The 27,271-nt window shown below is 36.8% G+C and overlaps 1 protein-coding gene across 4 annotated transcripts in view; it reads left to right on the top strand.

Annotated features, from left to right (window-relative positions):
• The window catches only part of CCDC91 (coiled-coil domain containing 91), a 114,563-nt gene that overhangs the window by 27,889 nt on the left and 59,403 nt on the right, over window positions 1-27,271 (top strand). For all 4 annotated transcript variants that reach the window (XR_009207801.1, XM_040063198.2, XM_058420411.1 and 1 more), the window contains exons 5-7: window positions 350-517; window positions 2,580-2,684; window positions 21,433-21,510. Coding sequence is in view for 3 of the 4 variants with exons in the window: in XM_040063198.2 (XP_039919132.1) it covers window positions 350-517; window positions 2,580-2,684; window positions 21,433-21,510 (351 nt within the window). In the remaining variant the exon portion in view is untranslated. The remainder of the gene's footprint in view (window positions 1-349; window positions 518-2,579; window positions 2,685-21,432; window positions 21,511-27,271) is intronic.

Genomic DNA, 27,271 nt, shown 5'->3' with positions numbered 1-27,271 from the left:
TATACCACAAAATGTTTTAAACCTAATTTATTAAATGTTATCACCTAATTTATTTGTGATCTTGTCTGAAAGTGTGGGCTTATCATCAATGTTTCACCTGTTTTCTGTTCTACACTTTACTGAGATAGCAGTAACTAAATGTTGTAGAGATGTCTGAATTACTTTTATTCTGTTAGTCTACCCTAAGGATGAGAGCTTTATTTTAGCTCAAACCCTCTGTATTCCCTTTCTGTGACCACTGTTTGCAGTGTTCACTGAGTGAAAACATGGAATGACTAATCCAAGGAGAGTTTGTTTCCCTGATGCATTGAGAGAGGTGATTCAGTTCCACTTTTCTCCTGTGAATTAGACTCAAGCAGATATTCCAGTTGCCTCTACAAATATAATTGAAGACAAGACTTTAGCTGATGTTGAGACAAAGAGAACAAATGAACCCAAGAGCTGCCTTCAACAAGCTGTTGCAAACCTCGAAATCAAGCTTAGCAGTGCTGAAGAAGAAAAGCTAAAAATCAAAAAGGTATGAATAGTCTTTTTGAGTGAAAACATTTGGCATGTATATAGGAATTAAATATAGGTGGAGCTGGAAGAGGTTTAAAATTCATTTGAAATTCATTTTTTTTCATGGAAATTAGCCAAATTCCAGATAAACTGGTCAAATTTAGAATCATAGAATCACTAAGGTTGGAAAAGACTTCAAGTTCAAATTGTGAGTGATCCCCACCATGTCACCAGCCCAGAGCACTGAGTGCCACATCCAGGCATTTCTTGGACACCTCCAGGGATGGGGACTCCACCACCTCCCTGGGCAGCCCCTTCCAATGCCTGAGCACCCTTTCCAAGAAGAAATTCCTCCTGATGTCCAGCCTGACACAGCTGGAGGCCATTCCCTCTTGTCCTGTCCCTTGTTCCCTGGGAGCAGAGCCTGACCTCCACCTGTCTACAAGAGAGAAGGTCCCCTTGAACCTCTGCTTTTTCCAGGCTGAGCCTCCACTGCTCCCTCAGCCTCTTCTCATCAGATTTGTGCTCCAAACCCTACTCCATCTCTATTGTCCTTTTCTGGATGCTCTCCAGAGACTAGCCACAACTGGGCACACCACTCGATGTAGTGGAAATACTGGTTTTTTATGTCTGGTGTCTGTTTTAGGTTGAATTTTTATGAAGTGTCAGGCAAAAAGGTACTTTTTTTAACCTAACTGCTAAGGAGAAAACAAACAAACAAACAAAAACACAAACAAAAAATCAACCAAAAAACAAAACAAACAAACAAACAAAACTTTCTCAGCATGAGCTTTGTTTGGATTTATTTTGGGGGTGGGAGTTCTAGTAGCTAAATTCTTCATATTCCTTCTGACCTGAATACAGTAGGAGCACCAAGCAGGGCTGTGCCTGTAGTTACACATCTGAGTTATCAAAAGGTCACTGAGGCATGGGAGAGTGAGTTTAACTTCTGTTATTCTTAATACTGTTTCTTGGGAGGCCTCAAGGTTTGCTGGGGAAGGAGTAAATGGTTTGTTGGAAAGGAAAATGAGGGTGAATAACAGGAGCCAAGGATGAGGAGGTCTGCAATGGGCTGTTTTTGTTAAGTATATGAGGGAAAGATTGGGAGGGAAGTAGGAATACAGGCTGGAAGAGGAGGCAGCTTGAGAGAGAGGCTTTGGATTGGTGTTCCACAGTCTGTTTCTATCTCACCAGTGGAATCTCTCAAACTGTTTTGACTCTTCTGTCCAAAAGCAGGGTTGAACTAAGCAGACCTGCTCTTTCTGTCCTCTTCATGACCCTCTCAGTCGTGCCTTTGTTTGAATAGCTGTGCAGTGACCTGGCAGGTCATTTGTTTCTATACTGGCTTCCTGCATGGCTTGGAGAAATAGTTGCTCTTGAGCAACTGAAAGGGTGCCAGCAGGTCGTTTACAATAGCAATGGCTGCATTAAGGAAAAATAAAAATCTTTAGCTCTTTGTACAGAGAATAATTTGAAGCTTATTGTCAGGGATGTTATCCTCCTTCCTCTGTATTGGTTCATGTTGGGCAGTCTTCCAGGGTGGCTCTCTACAAGATCCCAGAATATTTTCCGATTTTATTCATTTTGGAGATCTAGGTAGGGATCATTGCATACATACATATATGTCATAGGATTCCTGCCTTTTCAGTGAAAACGTTTGCTGACATTTAATATGCTGCTTTTCAAGTGCTGAAAGGCAGAGCAAGATATTAAAAATATGAAAATAATTGGAATAGAATAGAATAGCTCCAGTTGGAAGGGACCTGTAACAAGAGGTTTAGCTGCCTGAACTCTTCAGGGTTCAGAAGAAGTTATTAAGGACACCTTGGCCACTTCACATAGGTCATTCTTTATACATGGTACATGCGCTGGGTTTTAAATGCCGCACACTCGAAAATACCATCTCAGTTTAAAGACTGCAGTCAGATTTTTCTTGCACAACCCTTTATCTCTATGATAATTAAGACAGGAGATATTACAGTTATCAGAAATTAAATTAGTGTGATTGGTTGAATGAATCTGTATTTTCACAATTTGCAAATGTTTGTAATTCCATGTGTTTTATTTTACAAACTTCATAGGAATTGGAATATTTACTGGAAAAACATAGTGTGCTAGAAATGGATTTCTTGAAGGAAAAACAAGAAAAAGTGCTTCCACATCAAGATCATTACAAGACACTCCAGGTAATTTCTTTCTTGTAGTATCCTTGTTTTTCAGGAGGGTTTTGTATAGAGTATATTTATGTCCAGCAAATATTCTTTTAGGCATCTGTGGGCCTACTCCAAATCCTTTTGAATTTAAAAGATTTCTAAGGTTTTTAGCTCAGTGCTTGATTTTTTACATTAGCAGGAATGTAAGTTTAATATCCCACTTGCCTAACTACATTTTTATAACTCAGATTACTCTTCCTTGTTAGGATCTATTTCATAAAACAAATGGAAAGAAAACCACTTTGCTCAGTAGCTGTGTTTAACAGCATGGCTTAGCATGTTCTAGAGTGCTGTGGCCAGTTGTTTGTGCTGTGGCCAATTGTTTGTGCTGTCTTACCTAACTTCAGTCTGGAATAATTCATGCTGCATAATAAATATCTGTGAAATGTAATTAGGTGATAGACAATGGAATTAGAATTGTTTCCATTGTAAAAGCCTCTTCCAATAAATACATCTGTAAAGTTTCACATCCCAGACAAAATTTTCATCAAAGTTTTCAGTCATCTTCCAGTGTTAGAGCAAAACAAGCAATGTTTCAGCGTTTCAGAAGTTTGTGTCTGTAACTCAGTTTCACTTAATTCTTTTTGCTGCTGTGGATGATTTTTAATAGCTGTTGCTTTTTTTCACATTTGTACTTAAAGGGTTGCTGCAATAATTGGTTTTGAATTCCTGACAGCAGTGCATTCTGGAATTTACAGCAGTATAATTATCTAACACTGGTTGTTTTGTTGTGTTTTTTTTTTTCCTTTTTTGTGTGTAACACTTTACTCAATGAAACAAATGTTTGCTTAACCATGTTATAAAAGGAAGTTTTACTAAAACCCCTTATGATTTATGGAGTACTGTAGTGGTTAAAGTTATTGGTTATCCTAAACAATAGAATGGGTGGATTTCATGGTGTTAATACTTACTTCTGCTTGAAGAGCACTGTGAATTTGAATAGTGAAAATGCTACTGAAGTTTCCAACCATCAGTCTGTATCATAACTCATTGAGTTAGGTACTGCAGTTTTCAAAAATGGCAATAAAAGGATCATAACCTTTAACTTACTTTGTAGAAATGCTCATGTGCTTCCTCCTGTTGTCTTCTGGGTACAGCCAGAATCAAACCAGAGAAGTAAAGCGAGTCATGCTTCTAAGAGCTGACTGTTAGTTACTTTCATGAGACTTGAATTGTGGATGCCTTCTGTTGCTACAGCTTTTTAGTTTCTTTTGTCTTTCTCCTGTAACACGAGGGTCACCACCTGTGGCCACACACTGAGCAGAGCTGGCAGCTCACAAGGACAGATGTCTGTCCCACTGGCTCTGCCTTTTCCAGTGGAAGCAGCTGGTTATTAGTGCTGTTGACCTGAGAAGTTTTAAAGCAGACTGCAGTGGTGCCTCTGGCACAGCTTTGGGAACTCTCAGGATGAGGTTTCCAATGGAACCAATGCCAGCATCCAAAGCTGTAGGTGTGCGTTGATTTAATTCCTTTTAAATGAAATTGCTGTGTTAATGGTTGAGTAAAAAGTATAAAACCAGTGCCTCAGGAGACTTTTCTAACTGCTTTTTACATGAACATGCACTGTTTCATGCATCTTAATATTTACTAATTAACTGGCTTCTGGCACTTGTGACAGGGAATTCTGAAAAGCTGCTCTAGATATAACAAAGCCACTCAGTTAATCAGATTTTTAACAAGGTGTTGTTTAGACAAGACCCTTTTCTATTTTGAAGAAGGTGCTGTGCTTAGTTCTGAGAGATTTCATTGGTCTTTGTCAACTAAGTCAGTAATCTGGTGGGGTTTTTTACATATTTTCCTGTTGGTTTCTGCCTCAGTCAAGGGGTGCAATTATATAATCACAGTTTTGATCTCCCAAAGTTGCATCAATGAAAGATGCTTTGAGTTTTTTGATACAGAAAATAAATAACTTTGAAAGTCAAGGTAGGAACATAAAAATATTTCTCTGAGCTGGGTTGCCATTCTAATGAAGCAAGTTTTGTACTGGGCTAGTCACAAACTTTCTTCATCACAGGTGTGAAAAAAGCCTTAAACTGAATTTGGTACTTCGGAAAATTGAAGAATTGAAGGATAGCGATAATCACTGTGCCTAAGTATGGGGGGCAGAATTCCAATTCTTTGGTACAGTGTTAACATTTAAGTAATGGATGACAATAGAGTGTTGCCATATTTATCATTGTGTAAAGCCAAAAGGTAAAAGGTTCTGTGTTTCTTCTAAATAAAATCAGGTTTAAAAAAAATCAAGATTGAACAGACCATGTACCATTTTCACATTCTTAACATTATTCCCATATGTAACTGCAGCAACCAGAGACAGTAAAGGGGCAACAGTGGGTTCATAAATAGAATAAACAAATTGTTATTAGCTAGTATTATAGAATTGTTTGGATATTTAATGTAGTGGTCTCTTTGAGGTCTTGAATTCATATAAGCTAATAAAATTAGAGTTATGATTCCCACATTCCTGCTTTAGTGTATGTACTATTTAAGAGGCAGAATTACATAGTATATTTCTAACTTCTTTACTTGCAAATTGGAACTGAGTTAAAATTGCTGTGGGAAGTGTAAATTTAGGAGTTTTGACTTGTGTGCAGTGTTACAACCATAAAGTTGCAATCTTAGCCTTATAATTCCTTACTTCGTTTAGACAGGAGAGAAACAGGTGCAAACATATGTCTGATTTTTATCTTTTCTTGGTTGGTATGTCAGTTTTATATTTTTCCCTTTTTTTTTTTTTTTTTTAATCAGAGTGTGTATATTCATCTCAACTTTTAATTCTTCAGCTCTTCCTTAGCTGTGAGTTGCTAGGTATTTTTAAGTCATTTGGGGCTGGTAAGTCATACAAGGTTTTGAAGATAATGCAGATTTTGTGGTAACTTAATCCTAGAAATCTAAAATTTTGTTGTAGCCACATTACAATATGTCCTAGAAATAAGCAAAGGCTGCATTTTAAAACTACCAAACTCCAATTTGTAATACAGTGAAAACCATCAATAGCAAAATTAACATTCCTGTACAGTAGGTGATGTTCTCCTGTTTGCAAATCAGTGAGGAAACATTTAATTTGAGAAGGGAAAGTAGGGCCTGGTTTCAACTGCTCTGAGCAGGAGCTTAATTCTTTGGACAGATTGTTTAGCTGATAAGGCCCCATATGTTTGGTCTATCTACAGACAACTGGTTTTGGTGATTCACTAAGAACTGGATCATACTTTTCTCTGCTATTTGTTTGATTTACCACACAGTCCCATTTGAAGAAGTGCTGTATTTGCCACTGGAAAATTCTAGTTGCGGTTATACACATTTTTTCCGATCATCATCCATTTCTGGAAGTTAAGCAGGCTGTTTTTCTAAAGAACAATATAGCTGCTGTGGTGTGACCCTTCTTTTTGAAATAAACTTCTTATCTTTTAACAATGGACTTCTGGTCTTCCAACTTAACAAATCTGTAGTTGTTATGAAAACACCAATAATTTTTTTTCTTTTGGAAATCATTGTTTCCATTCCCCCTTTCTTTAGGGAATATCTTAAAAATTTTTATTTAAAAAGGGACTTAAATATACTTATTTTATGCAGCAGTATTACTGATATTGCAGAGAATCTTGATTGGAAATGAGTTGGTTGGTAGTGTTACTTCACTTTGCGTAACATTTTTGTTTGTAAGAAAGTGGGTCAGATAGGCTCCTTGTTTGAGTGGCGTTTCAGAAAGGCAGGAGAGGAAGATTATCCTGAGGAAAACATTGACAGAACAGTACAGAGTGATCTGAAGGAAGTTCGCTAGGACATGCAGTAACACCTAGCTGGGATTAAAGATAACAATAACCTAAGTTCAGTCATTGCTGGTGTTAGATGCTGTTTCATTTAAGCATTTCCATGGCTGTTGATGCTTTGGGGATTTTTTCATTTGAATACCTGTACAAATGTCACATTCAAATTATACAGCTTCAAATGATGAGGAAAATTCTTTACATGCAGTTATGTAAAGATAGGAAATGGTAAACGTGAGATTTGGGCCAGTTTGTTCCCTCTTAACTCTGAAGGATGCCTTTATTTTTACTTTGATTAATATTGCCTGTTGTTCTGGGGGTTTTTATATATTAGACCCATATATCACACAAATTCATATAAACCAGGATGCATATTTGGTTGTGTCTGTCTCCTTGTTTTTGAAGTTAGTGTTTCCACTTCCCTTTTACATCAGAGTTTAGTGATGTTCATCCATGCAGTCCTCCTGCTGCCTGTGCTTGACTTCCCGCTTGTCCCTATGGACCATTCTTGAGTTTGGAGGAGATAATCCTGAGCAGGAACCAGCTCTTTTGGAGCCTTCACTCTAGGGTTGTGTCCCATATCCCAGGCAGATCCCAAAGAGGCCAAAGCCTTGTCCTTCAAGTCCAGTGTTGTGATCCTTGGTTTTGCCCTTCTCCTGAACTCGCCATCTCATGGTCACTGCAGTCAGGGCAGGTCTTCACATCCTCAGGGAGTCCTTCCATGTCCATGGACCACGTTTTCAAGGCTTGGGTCCAACAGAGCGCCTCATGAATTGTTCCTCAGCTGCCTGTGTTCCGATGTTTGTTATCCATGTGCCCCAGGAATCTCCTGGATCGCTGCATTGTCCCACTGGGGTTGGAAACGTTCCTTGTGAGGAATCACATGGGCGTCCCTCCTGTTCTCTTGAGAAGGTCTCACCTGCCTCATCCCTCTGGAGACTGTCTGGCACTGCAATTCCCGCTTTGCTGGCCTGCCTGGTCATCCGGACCCCCAAATCCTTCTCTCATCCCCTACTCCAAAACAGAGCTCCAAACACATTCCAACTCCTCCCTCACACACGAGGCGACACCCTGTCATCGCCTTCCTGGTCTTTCCTTCCAGGAGAGTGCATTTATGATCCTGGAAGAGGTGTTCTGCAGGAGGCTGGAAACAGGTCTTGGAGGTAGGTGGTTTTTATGGCTGGAGTACTAGAAAATGTATGTTTTCTTACAAAACTAATATATGACTTATATCCTGTTAAACACCATCTTCTAAGAAAATATTTAGGTTGGTTTTAGGTGCAGACATAGAGGAGACAGAATGTTAATAACAAAAAAAAAAAAAAAAAAAAAAAAAAAGGTGTGAAAAAAAAGTTTATGTACTGTACCGGCAAACAAATTTATAAATGAGATTCCAGGAAATTTCACGGGTCACAGCAGGGTTTAAAATTATGGAATATGGAAAAAGGGGGAATTTCAGAAAAGACACTTTAACAGATAGCAGTGCATCTTTTTGCTGAACTGCTAAAGGTATTTATGGATATGGCATCAATCCCTTGCCCACCTCTTTTTCAAGTGAGTGCCAGATACCTCACGTTTATTTATTCACCTTTAATTTTTTTAATGTAACTCTATGTACTCTTCTTTCAGACACTCATTTTTATTCAAAGTCTTTATTTATTAATAATTTCAGAGCTGTTTACATTTTGGCCTGTTTCCCCCTTACCCTTAACACCCCCCCCCTCCCCCCCCCAGTTTTGATGTCTTCTTTCCTCTAAATTATTTTTCCATCCATGAGGAAAAATAACTTTTTATTTCTATTATGGAAATATTCTGCTCTTTTGCCTTATGTTTTCCTTTTAAACTTCAATTCTTTTATTAATTATTTTGTTGTCTTGTTTCAGAATTATTAATTAGTAAGACTAAGCATTCTAATTTTGGTTTTAAAATACACTTCTCTTATGCTGTTGTGCTGTTATTTAATGGCTTTTAGATGCCTGACTTGCCTTATAATCTGATACTCAGTTACAGGTTTACAGCATGCTAAGCATTTTTTTTTTACACTTATGTGCCTCCTTCACCTCCCTGATTTTAAAAGTATTCAAAAATTGTGCTTAAATAACCTTCATTTTCTTAGTGTGCAAGTAGGTACTAGCAAAACAGGGTCTTTTAAAACAAATTTCGTGTCCTGACTGCTTTGTATGTCTCCTGATCTGTTTTATGCCGGTGCACCCTGGATTTATTTGAGCGCCTTTACTGATTTATATTCACTGTGTTACAAGTTGATCACAGCTCCTGCACATCTTCGTTTGCACATTCACAGCGAGTGCACCGAGAGGGATTAATATTTTACTTTTTCTCCTGCTTAATATGGAAATTCTACTTAAGAAGGCTGTGAAATGCCCAGATATATTTAGCACTGATTGGTTAGAGTCTTGTTACCACCAGTCTTGTCTCATCGAGATTTTCACATCCAGGTTTTTGTAGTTTTTGTAGGAGTAGCATCTTGTTGGATTTTTGAGGGGATAATGAAAATGTGCAAAATTTATCTGAAAAGAAACGTGTAGAAAGAAACTTAGGTAACTGCATTGCTAAGACAGTATTTCAGGCCAGTTATCTGTTACATAAATAAAATTTAATAAAGATTGAAAAAGTAAGTTTAAAGGTGTAGCAGGTTAATGAGCAATAAAATTTTCAGCAGTCTGCAGTCGTTTATAGTTTATTAATGAACTGTGAACCAGACAAGATGATTTAACAGTTAAAGGGAAATGTTGCAATGCTTGTAGGACAGTTATCTGTTACTTGGCATGCACCTCCTAAAAAATATGGGGAACAGCGCCAAAGCATCTCCATGTCTCTGGGTCCACTCCAGTCCTGTTTGTGTTGAGTATAAGGCATCTGAGACAGGGTAATTGTTGTGAGTACCTGAGCATTACTCACCCCAAAACAGTAAATCTTAGCCAATGTTAGCCAGAATTAGTCAATGCTTTTAAAAGAATTTGTACTTCCTATTTATACACTTGGAGGCATAAGATGCACATCAAATAGCAGGATGATGTTTTGGGGAGAAATTTGAAGGATTGTTCCTTCATTGCCCTTTACCTGTTAAATTGTCTTATTTGGTTTATAATTCATTAATAAACTATGAATGGAGCTGCAGAATGGAGCTTAATACATTAATGAAACTTCTATTGCTTGATTAACCTGCTACACCTTTAAATTTACTTTTTCAATCTGTATTAAATTTAATTTATATATAGTATACACTTGGTGTTGAAACACAGTTTACTTGTGTTTCTAAACCCAGCTGAAATGTATAATTTGCCAAGTATTAAGCAAATATATCTGTTTAAGTGTATTCTAATCTCACTAATTCACACCCTGGAAGTTATTACATGGCCAAGAAACTCTCGTGATTTACATATCAAAGTTGAATTTATTCATCCCTTCTCAGTTACCTTGGGAACTTCCTTATTAATTTTGCCTTTACTTTTTTTTAATTTGAGTGAACTGCCAAAATGTTAATATGTAGGCAAAGTGTCAACAAATATTTTAAACTACTGCAAAGGTGTATAACAGGTCACTTCAGTATAATTCCTGATATTGAGAAAGCAGTTCCAGAGATAAAGTATTGGTTACTTTACTGTGGCTGCTCTTACATACATACATACATACATACATAAATTTTTGCTGCTGAGACTTGTGCAAGTTTTTTTTTTTTTCTCATTAAAAGCTTAAAAGGTCCAGAAAAGCATGTGACATTTAAAATAATCATGTACTTAAACTACTAAGACCTTTTTTACTATTCTTGGTGAAAGTTTTATCACTGAAAGAAAGCTGATACTAATGAAAACTAGAACATCTCTTCTTAAACCTGGAGGATATTGAGGTAAAACAGATTTTCCCAGTTCTATGCAATTCCTTAAAAATAAACCTATTACTTGAATGTATTGATAAACACATGGAGTGTTTTGCTATTGGATATGCATTAGAAATGAAAGCAATCTCAGGCAAATAATTGGTTAGGATGATCAACATTAATTTCCAGAAGTGAGTACAATAATGATAAAATGAAATAATAGGTGTGAATAATGCTTAAAAAATAATCTAAGGCATTGCAATAAAGGACTGAGAGAAATTCTGAATTTCTTCAGTTATTATGATTTTTTTTATATTTTAAGAATAATTTCAGCCAGCAAGTCTGTGCTTAATGTACTTCTTGTTTATGTAGGGAGAATGTAGTTTCTGTGCTAGGTTTTCAAAGGGATGAGTTTGTCTGACTTGTGAGGTAAGTAAGAAGTGAGTGTGTCATTGAAAAGCAAATTTCCATTGACATGCTAGGCAGAGAAGTTGCAATAAATCTTGATAACTTCAGGGAAGCTGGGAAGGAAAACACAGTTTGAGCTCATAAGCAACAAAGAATGTTCTGAAGCTCCCTTATATTCAGACTTTAGAGCTGGAAAGGTACTTTTTATGGTTGAAGAGCGTTCTTGTTAGTGGTAAACAGAAAAGGAGATCCATTTCCATCTTTTTGAGCTAAAACCTAGTTCCAGACAGTGTGATTTCATGAAAATACTCTGTAAAATACTTCTGCGAAATACTTTGTCTAAAAGAGTAAGTAAAACAAAGAAACAAACCTGAGAAAGGTCGGTAGAGGGAACAACTCCGGGGTTTCATACGGAGTGTGATTACATCTCTGCCCCTTGGGAGTTCCATTACCTGCACAGAATTCCCAGTGGGGGAACAGCTGCGTTCAGCTGGCTCGTGAGGAGTTCTTTGAGTCCCTGGGACTTGGACTCATTGCTTATAAAGACACATTTCAACTCTGTCGCTTTAACACATTCAGTGGTGCTGTTTTTAGATAGATTAGTCTTAGATTTCCTATGCTATTATTTTCTAAAAATGTGGTGACAGTTGTCAACTGAAGAAAATTATTCAGGGCTTTATGTAATTCAGCCAAAAATACAGTGGACATCTCCCATGCAAGAAGAAAGGCGATATTTTAGCTAACAAAGACTACAGGAACAGTCTAAAGACATCTCATATTTTTCATATTTTCATTAGAGAGTTTACTCGTGAATGGAGGTCTAGGGGCACTTGCCCTCCTGCTTACATCAAATTTGTCTGTCTTTACTTTCACATTCTTTTGAGAAATGATTATTTGTTAAATAAAAATAGCAGCTCTTTGAGGTGTGTTGCAACTCCTGTGACAATATTTTATCAACTTTCAACACGGTCCCATTCTGTCACCACCAATTAAATTATCTTATCCTGTACCAATCACTCATGTAGCTGATGAATTTTCCATTGCACGTCAGAAACCAGAAGTATTTTTTAAGGAAAAACAAAAGTTTTATTAATTTTTATGATATTTTATATTTTTAACTGGTGCTGCACTACTTTACATTTTCAAATGTGGCCTCTAGTCCTTTAAATACCTTTACATATGCTTAGTAAATCTGCATACATCCAGTTGAGAAGGCTATATTCCAGCAGGATTTACTTTTCCCTTTTTGAAAACACTTTTAGCCAAGAGCCTTACTGTAAGCAATGTTTGTGCCCCTCTGAAGAGGGGAGCTGCTCAGAACAAGAACGTGTCTTAATCATGATTTTTCTCATCTGGGTAAGCCAATTTGTGGGAGGTCTGACGTAGTGTAAAATACCAAGAAGTTTCAAACCAAGCTAAAACACAGCTCAGGCTTTCTGTCAAATTCAGTCCTAAAGCTACTGCCTTTAAAAACTGTATTTACATTTTAATTTCTCACATACAACAAAGGAAGAGTGAGCTTGGTTTTGCCTCCTTGCCAGCTGGCTTGGAGAAAGGAACTGTGGGACTTTGAAAGGGGCGGCACTTGTATGGTCTGGGTTTGCAGAGTTAGAGGAAACAATATTTGTGTCCAAATTAGAATGCCTTCTCCCCCTCACTCTTTCAGCAGCAAAAAAGTTCTTACTAGGGAGGGAAAGTTTTGGCTGCTGTGGGATATTTGGTAGTTTTTTTTGGTTTTGAGTTTTTTTAGGGGGAAAGGGAGATTGCCTTTTTATTTTTAACTACAGCATATTGAATAGATTAAAGAGGGAGGTGTGGAATTGCTGTTGTTCAAAATAAAAAATTCAAATATTAAAATCATGGCTTTAGCATCGTTGGAGGGAAAGACAGAGCGAGGGGTGGAAGAAAGTGAGGAGTGTTCTAGAAACTATGAGAAGGCAACAAGGAAGATATATGGAGAATGAATGAGTGTCAGATACAGTAATGGGAAAGTCAGTCCCTGCCTCAAAGAATTTATTGAAAGAATCAAAGAATATTTATTTCAATTTTGTTTAAGTGTTCATATCATCAAGGTGAAGTAAATGGTGTATAAAACTGTCAAGTATCTTGAGTTGTCTTACTCTTAGACTATATTTTGAAAAGCACAGATATACATCTATTTTTGTTATTTTCACTGTAACTTTAGAATACTGAATAATTTTCTGTATGAATCCATTTGCTTTTTGTGGTCAATAGTAATACATTTTAAAAATAGATTAGGTGGCATAGCTTAAAGATCTGTAATTTTTAAAATTTAATAGGTCTGTGTTTCTCAAATCATAGTTTAATTAAAGGAAAAAAAAAAAAAACACACAAAAAAACCCCAACCTAACTTTTGAGTAACTTAAAGTGGCATCAATCATTGCTGACTCTTTCCGAGTGCTGCATCTTATGTTTTCTGGCTTAACTTAGTAAAAAAAGAAAAGATTTTGACTTTGGTTTTCGTGATTTTAGTGAGACTGCTTTACTTTGAGGAAGAGGTTAGGTTAAATTTTCTGGGTTTTTTAAGAGATTGGTTAGATTTTCCACGTATCCCACATCCTCAGGCATAACTTTTCTCCTCTGGAGTAACTAGTTTTTCTGTTACTTCAATTATCAGTGTTTCACAATCGAGAAATTAATAAATGTATGTTTAAATGTATAGGTTTATAGATATAGGCTTATATCTAGGCTCCAAAGTATAAGGGAGTTTTGTGAGGGAGGTCAGGGTGTTGTTTGTTTGTTTGTTTGTTTGTTACAAATACCGTAGAACTGCATTGATGTCAGACAATTTGATGTTGTCAGGATGTCATCATCATCTTTGCTAATCAAGCCCAAGTTCTTTAACATATTCTTGAGAATTAAATACTCACATCTTGATTTGTCCATTGTATGTGTTGCTTGTAAAAGAGCAAAGCAAGGCTTTCTTTCTCCTCCCACGTGTGAGTTTAACATCTGTTTGTAAGAGGTGGGGGTTTAGTTACCTCAGAGGTGGGAGGTGGTGAAAGAAATAACCTAAAGCAGGCTCTCATGCATCAACCAACACAACAATTGGCTGGATTCTGGGCACCCCTACCAAATGTGCAGATGCACAGTGTCTGAGAAGCAAGCAGAGCCAGAACTTCACCAGCTCAGCAAAAACGAGTGGGAGAGCTGTCGTTCGTAAAAACGAGAAGCTTCAGACCGCAGATGAGAGAGTTGGCTGTCGCTATGAGAGAGTTCTGCATAACTCAGAGACAGAGGGAAGCCGCTGATTATTGGAAAGAGACAAGACGGATGATGGATGGATGGATCCAGGCACGCCAGCCTCTTGGTCTTTGGGAATATCATGGCGTAGGCGCTCTTGGCAGCCGTTTCTGGGCACATGAATGAGGTGATTGGAAATGGCCAACATGGATTTACCAAAAGACAAATTATGCCTGGCCAACCTTATTGCCTTTTGTGATGAAACTCCTAGATTTTGGATGAGAGGAAGGATTGCAGTGTACACCGACTCAGTCTGAAGAAGAGAAGGATTAGAGGAAACCTAATAGCTGATGGCCAATACCTACAAAGTTGTCAGAAAAATGGAGCCAGGCAGGTTCTGCAGAGGTGTGTAGCAGGAAATGGTGGTTGATTGAAACATGGAAAGTTGCATCTTGTTATAAGGAAAAACGTATTTTATGATGAAGATAAGCACTGGGATGTCTTAGCCAGCGAGGTTGTGAAATCCCCATATTCAGAGTTTTTCAAGATCTCACTGGACAAGGATCTGAACAATCTGGTTTGAATTGTGTTGATCTTTCTTTCAGCAGGAGGTTAAGCTAGATGACCTCCAGAGGTTCCTTCCAACCTGAATGATTGTGTGATTTTGTGATTTAATACTTTGGTCATAAACTGAGAAAAATAAATAGTCTACTCCCAGTCACTAAAGTTATAACTCCAGTCCAGGGGATATTCCCCAGGCTGAATGATTTGGAATATTTTACTCCAATCTGGCCTACCTCATTGCCACTTAAGGGCAGGGTCAGGAATGCCTGGACCAAAAATCTGTTTAATGCAGTATTTGAAATTGTAAACTAGTCAAAATATCAGTTACTGTAAACTTAAATAATTGTTGTATGGAATATAACATTTTTGGTGGTTTTCACTATATCTGCCATGTTAGAATAGGAGCTTGTATTATGAAACCTATCCATGTTCAGTGTGAGGTTTTACAGGAAACAAAATAGAGTTCAGAATGTTCAGAACTGCATTACTAGTTCCCTGATATACACTGGAAGTGAGAAGGATTTCTTATAAAATCTGTGTATCTGTGATTTGGATACCTTTTTCTGGACTGTGGAAGATGCTTCCTTCCAGCTGGATTTTTTCTGAGGTTAGGCAAAAATCCCTTTCTTGCAGAATCCATGGCAGTATCATAAAATAAATGAGCTCTAGTTAGTTCTCCTGTTTTCTTTATATACTTCTTAATTTTCTCTGGCAAAGATGTAACTTTTATCTCTTTGGATATTTTTCCCCCTCTTCATGCTTAGAGTATTTATGACTTTTCAGGAAGTAAAAAAAATTACCAACAAGTAAATCTTGAAGTTTCCAGCTTGATAGCAGTTCTCTGATGGAGGAAAATGTTGGGTGTTCAGTTGCAGATGATGTTTACGTTCTGGTTTGGACGTTATGGTCTAACTGATGAGTGTTTGATTTTATTTCACATCCCTCTTTTCTCTGAAACAACAAGGTCAAGAGAAGCTTTTCCTGCAGATCTTCATCTAAGAAAGAATTTGAAAGGCTGTATTGTCGTCTTCTTCATTGCCTGTATTTCTTGGTATTTACTTTATCCCAAACTCTTTGATTTGATGCTCAATTTCCCAAGCTGGTTATTGGTTATTTTATTTTCTGATCTAAATTCTTGTCAATTTTTTAATGAAACAAATACAGAAACTTGATGCAAAGATGGATACTTGTGTCTCTGGTTGTCCAAAATTATCTGAGTTTTGTTCAACTTGCACATCATCACCTGTCTTCAGGAAACCAGCAAACAAAAATGCATTTGTAGCCTGGAATGAGCATGGCGACAGTTTGTGTTGAGGATGCTTTGCTTGTACTTTGAGGGGAAAATAACTGTTGATCAGCTGGTTTTCATATAATATGTCTTCTTTGGAATGCTTTTAGTGTTCCATAATATATTTACAAATCAGAAAAGGAGTTAAGATTGAAAGAAGAGGTAAGTGCATCACCATTGTTGGCTCACAGAGTTTTAATTAAAGAGCAGCCAAAGAAAATAGTTCACATACTGAAAATTAAAAGGAGATTCAAATGTAAAGATGTAACTTTTCTTTCTGTTGATTTTGTGCTGTGTGATTATGTTATAATTAAACTTATTTTCTATACTTCAAAATCAAGGAAGAAAACAATTAGGTTTTTTATTACATTGGAAAATTTTTAAAGATACATTAATCTTACAGCTTGATATAAAATTAATAGAGTATTTGTATATAATGATGCTATGAGTTTTTTTTTTATATCTTCTAGAAGTAAATCTTGGAAAGTTTTTATTCATGCGTAAGTGAAATTTATTCCTGCAGGCTTTTGAAGCCACTTGACTGAGTGTCAAGTTTCTTTGTAGTCGCCTTGAGTTTTTAAACATCCATTAAAAGACTGAAGGTATCCTCTAGGAATGTGCTGTGACCACCATTATGTGTTAAAATAGTACAACGCTATTAAATTTCAATATACATTCTTTCAATTAGTTATATTTCTAAAGCATATGTTGATTACTTCTCAAAGGTTAACAGAGCTGCAGATGAAATGTTACCAATTTTTGGCGCATAAGGTATCTCCAGTTAAAGTTTTGTTGATATAAATTGTAGGTTTGGTTACTATTAGTTTTGACATTTGACATTTCATGTGTTTGAAATTGGTAATAAAAGATTGTATCCAGAATAAATATTGGAAAACAACGTGTGTACTGTAACAAACTGTATGCAGTGGATCCTTTGGAAGGGCTCACCTGTGATAAATAATGCAGCACTCCACTGTTTGCTTTGTAAGATCTTTTTTAGTACTTTCTGTGGAAAAGTTTTGAGAAAAACCAAGTCACTTCAGGATTAATACCTAATGTATTAGGACTTGGAAAAAAAAAATTACAGAATCAACTAGGTTGGCGAAGTCCAGCCCATGACCTAACACCACGTTATCAACTCAATGGAGTGCCACATCCAGTCTTTCTTCAACCACCTCCAGGGACAGTGACTCCACCACCTCCCTGGGCAGCCCATTCCAGAACCTGACTGTTTTTGTATCATCCCTCCAGGTATTTATATACATTGATAAGATCCCTCTGAGCCTTCTCTTCTCCAGACTTAACAGTCCCAGCTCTCTCAGTCTCTTTTTGTGTGAAGGATGATCCAGACCTATCATCATCTCTGTGTCCCTTTCTTGGTCTCTCTCCAGGATATCCATGTGGTTTCTTTTCCTACTGAGGAGCCCAGAACTGGACACAGTACTCCAGGAATGGCCCTAACAGTGCTGAGTGGAGGAGTAGGGTCACCTCTCATGACCTGGGTCCAATATTTAGCCTAATGCGGTCCAGGATTGTTGGCCTCATCTTCAGCTGCTTGTCCACTGGCACGCCTTTTGGGTGTTCAGCCAGTTTTCAATCCACCTCACTTTCATCTTCTCCTGACCACACTTAGGTCACACCATAGACATTTTAGAGAAGTGTCAAAAGCCAGCAGTAACTAAAATATCCATGACTTACCAATACTTTTTCCAGCAGAAATCCAAAATATAGCCCCCTACTGTGAAAAACTTCACTCTGTCCCAGGAAAAACCAGCATGATTACCTTCCCAGGTACTGAGTTGGGACTGCCTAACCTGTAGCTCTTTGTGGTGTCTTGTCATTTCTTGAAGACAGGGATGACTTTTACTACCTCCAGTTCTCAGACACTTCTCGGGGTCATTGTGATCAGCCCACAGGTATTGAGCAGTGCCTCACAATTACAGCTGCCAACTCCCTCAGCACTTAGGGGTTCATCCTGTCAGGCATCACAGACTTAATTATATCCAGCTTGCTTAAGCATTTCCTAACATGATCCTCGTTCCCTAAACCGTCCTTTTTCGAGACCCTTGCAGTGTGCAGGTCAGTCTCCTATCTACAGAAAGAAGGAAAACTCTCCTAGTGTAGTTTTTTCATACATATCTGTATGTATCATAAAGTGTACTATAGTAAAGAACTACATAAATACTGATATATTTTTAAATATATGCACTGTGTAAAGTTGTGTTGGGTTTTATAATTGGTTTCAGTGTCAGTAGCCATTGATGACAGCTGGCAGCCCTTTCCAAATTAATATTTTGTTCTTTGTGGAAAATGGTAGAGTTTAATTTGATCTGAAGACTGATGCTTTTGAGATAAGAGACATGAAAATATCCTAATGAAGCTCAGAATTCCTTTCATGCTTACTGTGTTGCTTAATGGAAATGTTCTCTTGTCAGCTTCCCTGGCATTGTTCTCCTGTTCACTCCTTCCTTGCTTCCTCTTGCTATCCCGTCCCACCATTTAGATTATGTGGGGAAGTAGGAAAGTATCCAGGACATAAGTTGCCCTGGCACATTTTTAGCCTCATCCCAAAGAGGTAACTATCTCTGTAATACTTTAAAAACCTCAAGGCAGCCAGAGAAGGCTTCCTGAGCCAAGTGTAGGTGCTGTTTACCGCATCATGCAGTTTTGGTAGCAAAACGTGTATTGATACTAACAACACTTCAGCTTTAGCACTTTTTATTATTTAATGTCCTCTTCAGTGGAGGATCTCTGTATATACATCCTGTAGGAGGGGAAAAAAAAAAAAAAAAAAAAAAAAAAAAAAAAAGAGCAGATATAAACTATCATTGTTCTTCACAAAATATTAATGTCTTAAATGTGACAGGGTAGAGAAATCCTTGTTATACACTGCAAATACTCAGAGAGTGGTGTGGGAACTGTAATTATGTTTCAGTTTGGGGCATGTACAGGCTCTTCCATACTATTTCCTTTGCATAGTTTTTCACATTTAATCAGTCATAATATTCCCAGCAGGCTGCTCTGTTCACACTCACTCAACTCTGGCTCAACTCATTTCTAACTCAGCAGGAAATGTCCTCACCACCACGACGTTAGGCAGTTGCCTGTGAAAGTTTGTTTGCTACGTCACTTCATTATTCACCTCAAAGTCTTCCATTGTTATGTTCCAGGTACAAATGATATTTACTTGTATCAAATAAATCACAGTGTCTCCTCGCTTCCTGTGGTGAGCTTAAGGCTGTGCATAATGTGGGGGTTTTGGTTTCCTTGGGATATCTGAAATCTTTCTCTCCTCCCTATATTTTTTCCTTATCTTTAGGTTCTTTGCTGTAGCTTTCACTCGGATGTTGTTGATAGGTAGGACCAAAGTGAAAATACTTGCTTTGCTAGAAACCTGGAAGTGGTCCTGTGTCTTGGTTCTGTAGAGCTCACATTCTTATTTCACATGAGCAGAAATAGTGACCAATCTCTATTTTATACACAATAGCACACTCTAGTGTGTATATTAATTAGCCATTATGGACTGATTCACCTCATTTCTCATTGATTTTGATCCATTGTATTCAGTATTACTATTCTTTTCTCTGTACTTGGGTGAATTGAAGTAAATATTTATATTGCCAAATAAGAAGATATAGTTTCAGTTTCTTAACAGAATCATTATGATGCTAAATGTTATTTGTAGTTTTTTTAAATGTAAAGAAGAGTTGATTTTATGGAGAAAAAAATCTCAGTGCAATGGAATCCACTATGAAGAGTTTTAATGATGTAACTGTGTGAAGAAAAGCTGCGTTAAGATGGATTTGAAATTTGTCTTCTACTTAATTTACCTGCAGGGAGCTTTAGTATGCATTCTTGCGTGAGTACAGAAATGAAGAGCGAAGAGAGTGAATTACTTTCTGAGATCTGGCTGAGGTTGGTAGCTACCTCTGAAGGTGCCACAGCCTTACAGAAGACAGGCAGCCATCAGCAACTCAGATAACAGTCTTGAATGTTCCCTGCAGGAATAGAAGACTCTTTACAGGTGTTACAGGAACGCCTTGGTGTTGATGCTTCAACTTGTGTTACCAGTTCACATTTAGGACATGACCTTGAACAGGTCACTGGTTCTGAAAAACTTGAGGAATTTATTGTGAGAGTTCAAATGGCATTATTTGCTCTGTGTTTTGCTTTGCTTTGTAATGCGAGTGAGAAGCACTGTGCTTTCTACCAGAATGGGAAATTTTACTTCCTCAGTCAAAATAATTGGGTTTTTTAAATCTGTATAGTATCAGAGTTGAAATGATTTGTGTTGTCAGTGATGTATGATTGCATCACAGTGGGATTAAAATTATGTACCCACATGTTGTGTGGTGTTGTATGATGTAGTATTTAATGTACACAGCAAAATATTTCCATCTTCAATTCTTCTTCTGCTTAGCAGTTCTTGCTTGGCTTCAGGAAAGCCCTTGGTTTTATTAAAGAAAATCCAAATGTCTCATTATATTTGGGCCAGAGGTAAGAGGATTGTGTAGCTGTAGTTTCCTACTTTTTTCCTGAGATTACTCTTTCAGGAGAAAGGAATTAAGTGAGAGAGCAGAAATCTCCAGTTAAATACAGTTCCAGACTGATTAATTAATTTTTAATGTTCTTACATGCTTCATTAGTCACTAGGTTTTGCTTATTCCAAACATACAGGTCTTAGGAAGCATAGAATTGTATTAATTAATTTAAACTTTGTTATGGCCCAGAAAGCAAAAAATTATATAATGTAAGTTGTGTATGGTTTTGTCTTATGATCACTGCCAAGGAAAATTTGTGATTAGTGTGTTTCTGCACCAAGAAAATCCGATAATTTAAATCCAAGATGATTTAAAGCAACTACATCCTGCCATATGAGCTGATACAGGAACAGACCTTGAAGCAAAGAACAAGGAGGGAGGGAATGTTTTTCATCTTCTCACTAACTGGTGATTGGAAAAAGTGATGCTGCTCATTGATAAGTGGGAAATGCTGGTGAGAATCCAATGAGGTGTTCTCATTGCAGACTTTGCAGACTATTAGGTAAAGGAAAAAAATGCTAGAATGTTTCTCTCCAGGTTCCTTTTACATAACTGTGCAGAAAATAAAAAGTGAAAAATGCAGCTTTGTTTGAAAATTCTATTTAGTATTTCTTTTGCAAGAAGACTTTCCTGGGAATCCTAAGAATAAAACAAAAGATAAAAGAGGAGCCACGTAATGAGAAGAAGGGTGTGCATTTCTGAGGAAACTCAATCTGGTATTACTTCATCTCAACATTTTTATTGGTAGGGGCAGTAAGTAACATTTACTAAGGAGGAGATTTGGTAGTCCTGCCATCCACAGGTATACCAAGAAAGAAAAAAAAGATCTAAAAAGAAAAAAAAAGGGGAGAACCATTTAGAATTTTTGGGGGTCTATAAATTAAAATTAAGAAATAAAAATAAGTTTAATACTGGAACCTACTTGAATTCAGCATATATATATATATTAATAGACATTATATATAAAATATCTAAAGGATCAACAGTATGCATTTCTTCATAAAAGAGACCAAAACTGAGGAAAATAATCGCTATTTATTTATTTATTCTCCTAATTAAAATTGTTATGTCGGGTGCTTATGTTGTATATCATGTTTTCTGTATTTTGGTACAGGAAAAGCATAAGCAGGAATTAGAAGACATGAGAAAAGCTGGACATGAAGCCTTAACTATTATTGTTGAAGAATTCAAGGTAAATGAGTTGCCAAGCTAACACAATTTCCAAATGGTGTTATTGTAATAGTGAATAGGATGACTGCCTGCAATGCACAATTATTAGTACTGCTTGTGCTGATTGCTTGACCTCTCTCACTGTCTTTTCTGTTGCTTTCAATTTAAATTGTTTGGTCTGAAATTTTGCATGACATGTTTTCCCAGTCTTCAGTTTGGAAAACTTCAGATAAAGTTGGTTAGCCACTTTCAGTAAGGAAACTTAAAACCAGAACAAACCCAAAATTCTCAGTCAGTTGTGGTAAACTTTGGGTTGGATTGTTTATCACAAATCCACGTTTTGGACCTCTTCAGTCTCCAGAGCTGCACTTGCAGGGAAGCAGCATCACAGAGCAGTTCAGCAGGTTTTTATCTGCACAGCACTAAGGGAGGGAGTTATGGATGAAATAAAGCTGAATCTGTAGTTCTTTCATGCTGTTTTAGTTCCTGTCAGCTTGGAGGATGAAAGAACTGGATGTTACCATGGAGCATAAACCTGTGTCTTTTGTTCTGTTATGGAAACTGTTGAGTAAGAAACGGACAAAGATCAAAACCTGAATCAAGTTAGGAGGAGAAAGTAAAGCTAAAAATTCTAATTAGACTTAAAATGGATCTGGCAGGAGGAAAACTGATAATAAGAAATGGAAATGAAGGCTGGTTTTGAAAATGAAAAGGGAAACTTAAGACCTGGTAGGCAACTGTGTGCTGAGAACACAAATCTGATAATGTAGTTAGTGAAGGGGAATTTCAAATTTTAACTGTTTGGTAGCAGTAATTTGTAACCAAAGTATGATCTGGGATGGGGGCAGGAAGACTTAGTGGTGGGCTTGGCAGTCCTGGGTTAGGGGTTGGACTTGATGTTTTTTGAGATAATTTCCAATATTAATGATTTTATGGTAATAAGAATGCCTTTTAATAATTTTGACAGTAATTGTTAGTAGTGTTCTAGATAATATTGAAATTGGCTCTGTAGAAATACGTCTGTCTCCATCAATATGACTTACATTAATTTCATTCTGAACCTATCCAGAAAAAAAATTTAAATTTCTCCATTCCTGAGAAAACTTAAACATGGCCTCTGGTGGTGTCCCACTTCTCCATGCCTCCCTCATTTCACTCCTGGGGGACAATTATTGTGCTTCTCTTCCCTTACTTCTTTGAGGGCCCCTTTGCCTTAGATGTTCTCAAAAGGGAATTTTATTTAGAGTGTGCACCCTTGGATGTGCCACTGAACATCTTCAATGGCAGCATTTTTACTTTCAGTTCTAGATATGTGTAAAATATCTGGCTGTTCCCGTGGAACTTAGATTTTGAATAAGCTTGTGAGCTTTTGGTAATTGCTGCACTTATGTTTCCTTCTTTTTAATTCTGAAAATACAAGCAAATTGTGAAATCCAGCAATTTTATAGTATTGAATGAAGGTTTTTAATTTTTTCGAGGTGCACTTTTTCACCATTTTATTTGTTTTGTGTGAACTAAAGGAGAGCTCTGCATGGGTTATATTGGCCCTTTAAAGGAATAAATTCTTTCTGTGTACTTGGGTAAAGGGATACCTTTATGTGCCATCATTTCAAAAAATTATTATTTTTGAAAGCTATTTTGCCAGTCAGCAGCAGCTGGGTAGATCTGATATGCCTTCTGGAAAATAAGATTTATGTTTATCAGTTTCAGTGATTCGGCACAAAAGATTAGGGAGTTAATTGAACCCTGTGTTTCTAAACAATGTTTCTATTTAGTGTATTATTTCTCATAGAATGTTTATATTCAAGTTACATAAAGTCACTCTTTAATACCAGGGAACCATGACATGAATGTACCTCATACAAACCTTCCTGTTGCCTCATGTGCTTAGTTGAACACTCTGATGAGAAATAATATCAGATATGCCAAGCTCTGAGTGAATTACTGTAATCAACCCTGTGTGCAAACATGAGGTGACTTATTCATCAGGGTAGAAAGAAAAATCAAAAAGGATCGCTCGGTTTAATAAAACCCAAGCATGTTTTGGTTGGTTGTTTATATTTACTACCTTTTTTGTAGTACTTTAAATAAAAAAGTAACGCTGAATCATCAGGAAATTCAGCAAAAACTGTTCTGTAGTTTTGTTTGAGAAAATTATCTCATGGATTCTTTTAAAATGTTAATTCATTGTTAATATTTCAATATTGAATAGGGCTAAGATATATATTTTTTTTCTGGAGTAAATGAGTCATATGTGGGTTTGTAATTATAAAAGTAGTATCTTACATTCTTAGTGCTTTTTAACTGCTCGGATCCCTAGGAATTTATTCTATTTATGACATATGGTGGCAATTAGTTAGATAACCAAATAAGTACTGTAGCATTTGTTTAGGAATGTAAAATCTGATTAGTCCTTTTAGTTAAAGATAGAACATGAGATTCATTAACTCTTTTAATTTACTCATGGTTAGCCAGACTTAATTTTGTGCTGAAATAAGTCTTCTTTAGGATTTAGACTATGTTACTCTAATACATATTATTTATATGCACAACTTCCATTTTCAGTAGGTGTTTTGCAAGTACTATCTAATTAATCCCCAAATTACCTTGAGTGTGGAAATTCACCTGAACAAGTCCATGAGTTGTTTAAAAGGCATGGGAAGGAAAATCTTGCTTGTGATGAAAACAGGCTTATTTTGCATTCTTGGGGGCTTGATAAAGTGAACTGATGTGGGTTATTCCACTTAGGGAATTGCTCAGGCCCTAATTAGGTTCTGTTGTAGTCAAGAGTGTTGGAATTCTTGTGTGGACTGATCCTCTCTGAAACCAGTCCATTATCATTTTGTGGTGCTGCTTCAAGCACAGCTGTAGCACAACTTACAATACCCAACACTGGTTGTTTAAGGGTAGCTTGTAAAAATATGAGTAGTTCATCCTTAGCCCCAGGGAATAATCCCCAGAATGCCTCAAACCCCAAATCATGTCACTTAGGTACTAAAACCTTAAGTGGAACAACAGTGGAAGAAAGTTGACTGACTTGTCTTTTCTGTATTCCTGGCGTTGATAAGTGTTGTTGGTGGTGGATTTGTGAATGTGCCTTCCTTTTGGTCTACAAAGGAGAAGTGAGTTGCCATTTTGTGGCTTGTATGTACAAGGCTGCCAAGTTGGTAACCAGAAAAATCACAATTTTCTTCCATTCAGAGCTAATTCCAGCCCTTGCAGATGTACTGCAGCAGACCTCTCTTGCTGTTGATGTGTATTCCTGTGCCTCCAAATGGCTTAAACTTCCTTCTAGTCCCTTTCTTGTATTTTGGAGCCTTACTTGTAAAAGGGACAGTATTTCTCCACATGGACCTTTCACTAGTGTGGTATCCCAGGCGCAGACCAGGTACACAAGTTTGAAGAGAAACTCCCTCAATTCCTACTCCTGACTGGTCTTTCTTAATATGGCAGCAGCACTGAAAATGCAGCTCACACAAGAAGTCAAGTATTGAACAACCTATTTGCAAGGACCTGGATATACCAAAGCCCTGAGAATTAAATTCAGTTGTCTTTGGAATTTCACTTGTTGAATGTGTTGGGAAATCCATTAATAGAGACCATTAGATGCTTTGTAGCAAAAACCCTCAAAAGCCTTGGCCATTGTTAAGCATCTCACATTCTAATCTTCCTTACAACAAATAAACCATCCACAACACAGTCACGAAATTTGTATTAAAAAACCACAGGAAAGCAAATTAAAAATTAACTCAGTGTTCTGTGTAGGCCAAGTTTCCTCTTCTCATGTTTACCTAATTTTGTTTAATTTCTGTCTTTCATGTCATTGTTGTTTTAAACTTTTATGCCTGGTAATTAACCAAGGTAAAGAAAAGTAAATGTAGATCTTGGAAATTATGCTTGTGGGATCACATCGCATATTAAGATATTTACCACAAGTAACATAAGAATTTCTCCTGTGCATGTTTAGTCAAGCTTTTTGTTCTGAAATTGTCACAGTTCTGTAAATAGATGATTTAATAGTTTTATTCTGTTTTATTTATTATCATATAAAACATCCTCTAATGTGAGCTTTAAAAAATACAAGGTTACAGGTAGGTGTATTTATTTGATGGGTTTTGTTTCATTAGATTATTTTATAAAATTAATAGTGTTCTAAAAGACAGCCTGCATGAATCAGATGTGTGTTCCCTTTATAGAAATGAACTTCAAGGTGCAAAGTCCTTCCCAGCCCTTGCTGCAGTAAGAGTTTTGTTCATCAGGTTTCAGTGTAAGGTGGTGGGTTTTTTTCAGATTTTCAGAATGTAAAAACAGACAGATTATCAAAGCATGGGATATGTGGGGGCCATCAGATTTTCTTCCAAAAATATTTGTGTCAATAATACACCTCTGAACTGAAATATTACCCTGTAATAAACAAAGGAAATTTTAGAGGATTTCATTACAAAAGAAGTTAATCTAGAATCAGGATATCTTTTTTTAGACATAGTTTATCCCTAGTGAGAGAAAGCTCTGAAATGTGGCCAGTTCTCAGCTCTTTAAAACATCAACTTAGCTTATTAAGTTTCCAAGTTGACATCCTGGCTCAGAAAGGCCTGACACATGAATAAAAGGACAAATCCAAAAATTTTGCAAGGGCTTGTATTTCACTTCAGACTTCTCTGCTTGCTCATGTGCAAGTCACACTAGGATTCAAGTGATCTTTGAATATAAAACAACATTGTTTTTTCTCATGTAGAGCTGATGGCTGGAAAAGGAGAGATTCCTTGGGATTTTACAGTATAAGAATAGTTCTGTACAACAAGGATGCTACCATGGAAGCCTCTACAGAATTCCAAAAAAAGCAAGGTGCAATCACGTCTCATACTTTCAGAGATCTGGCTATCAAAAACATTTTATCATTGATTAAATGACCTTTAGATTTTGAAAGCAATTATAAAAATTTCAAGGAATCTCTCCCTTCCCTTCTAGTAAGGATGAATTGTGTATGTGCTTCTGACTATAGAATAATACATTAAATATTAAATTCTGTTAAATGTTATAAAAATAGGAAGGTTAATAGAAAACTAAGAGTGAGTTTGCAGTTTGTTTCTGGCAGGAGTCTGTGAGAACAGTAAAACTGAGCTGTCTAGATAAATGCAGCAGAGTATTCAAACTGTAAGTTGTTGATCCTTACAGGTATGGATCAAAACAGTTTCAACCACAAGCAGCTGAATATAAAACTGAATTTTTTTATATCACTGCAAAAATACATTACATCTTTGTTGTATTTAACCCCCCTTATTCCATAGCACCTAAATGGGCGTGTTTTTCACTAAAAACACAGGCTCACCTGGAAATAGCCCAGTCATGAAAATATGCAGTATTTTGGGCTGAAGTGGATAAGCTGAATTCTTTTGGAAAGATTTTCAGAAATCTTTTAAATCATTTTATTTGTATCATCTCTGTCTTAGCTGATAGCTGAATTAAAACACAACTAGTCAAATACTGCATTTTATTGAGTAAATGTATCTTTTCCACAGGTCAGGAAAGAATTTTCACTGTGTCCTTTGCTCTGTTTTATCATTCAGCGCTTGGTAAATTGCATTTCACCCTTAAATTAAGTAGTAGAAAGTAGTTGAATGGTGGAGACAGGATGCTGAATTAGATGAATCGTTGTCTAATGATATAAAGCATAAAAATTTGGAAGTACTATTGCTATATTTAATACAAGTTCACATGTTTGAAGCAATGTGGTAACTTCTCATTAGTAACTTTTATTTTTAAAGGTGACTTGTTTTGGTCAT

Source organism: Hirundo rustica, chromosome 4 (assembly GCF_015227805.2).
Source record: "Hirundo rustica isolate bHirRus1 chromosome 4, bHirRus1.pri.v3, whole genome shotgun sequence".
Lineage (NCBI taxonomy): Eukaryota > Metazoa > Chordata > Aves > Passeriformes > Hirundinidae > Hirundo > Hirundo rustica.
Note: the sequence above shows the minus strand (reverse complement) of the source record. Positions and strands in the feature narration are given on the sequence as shown.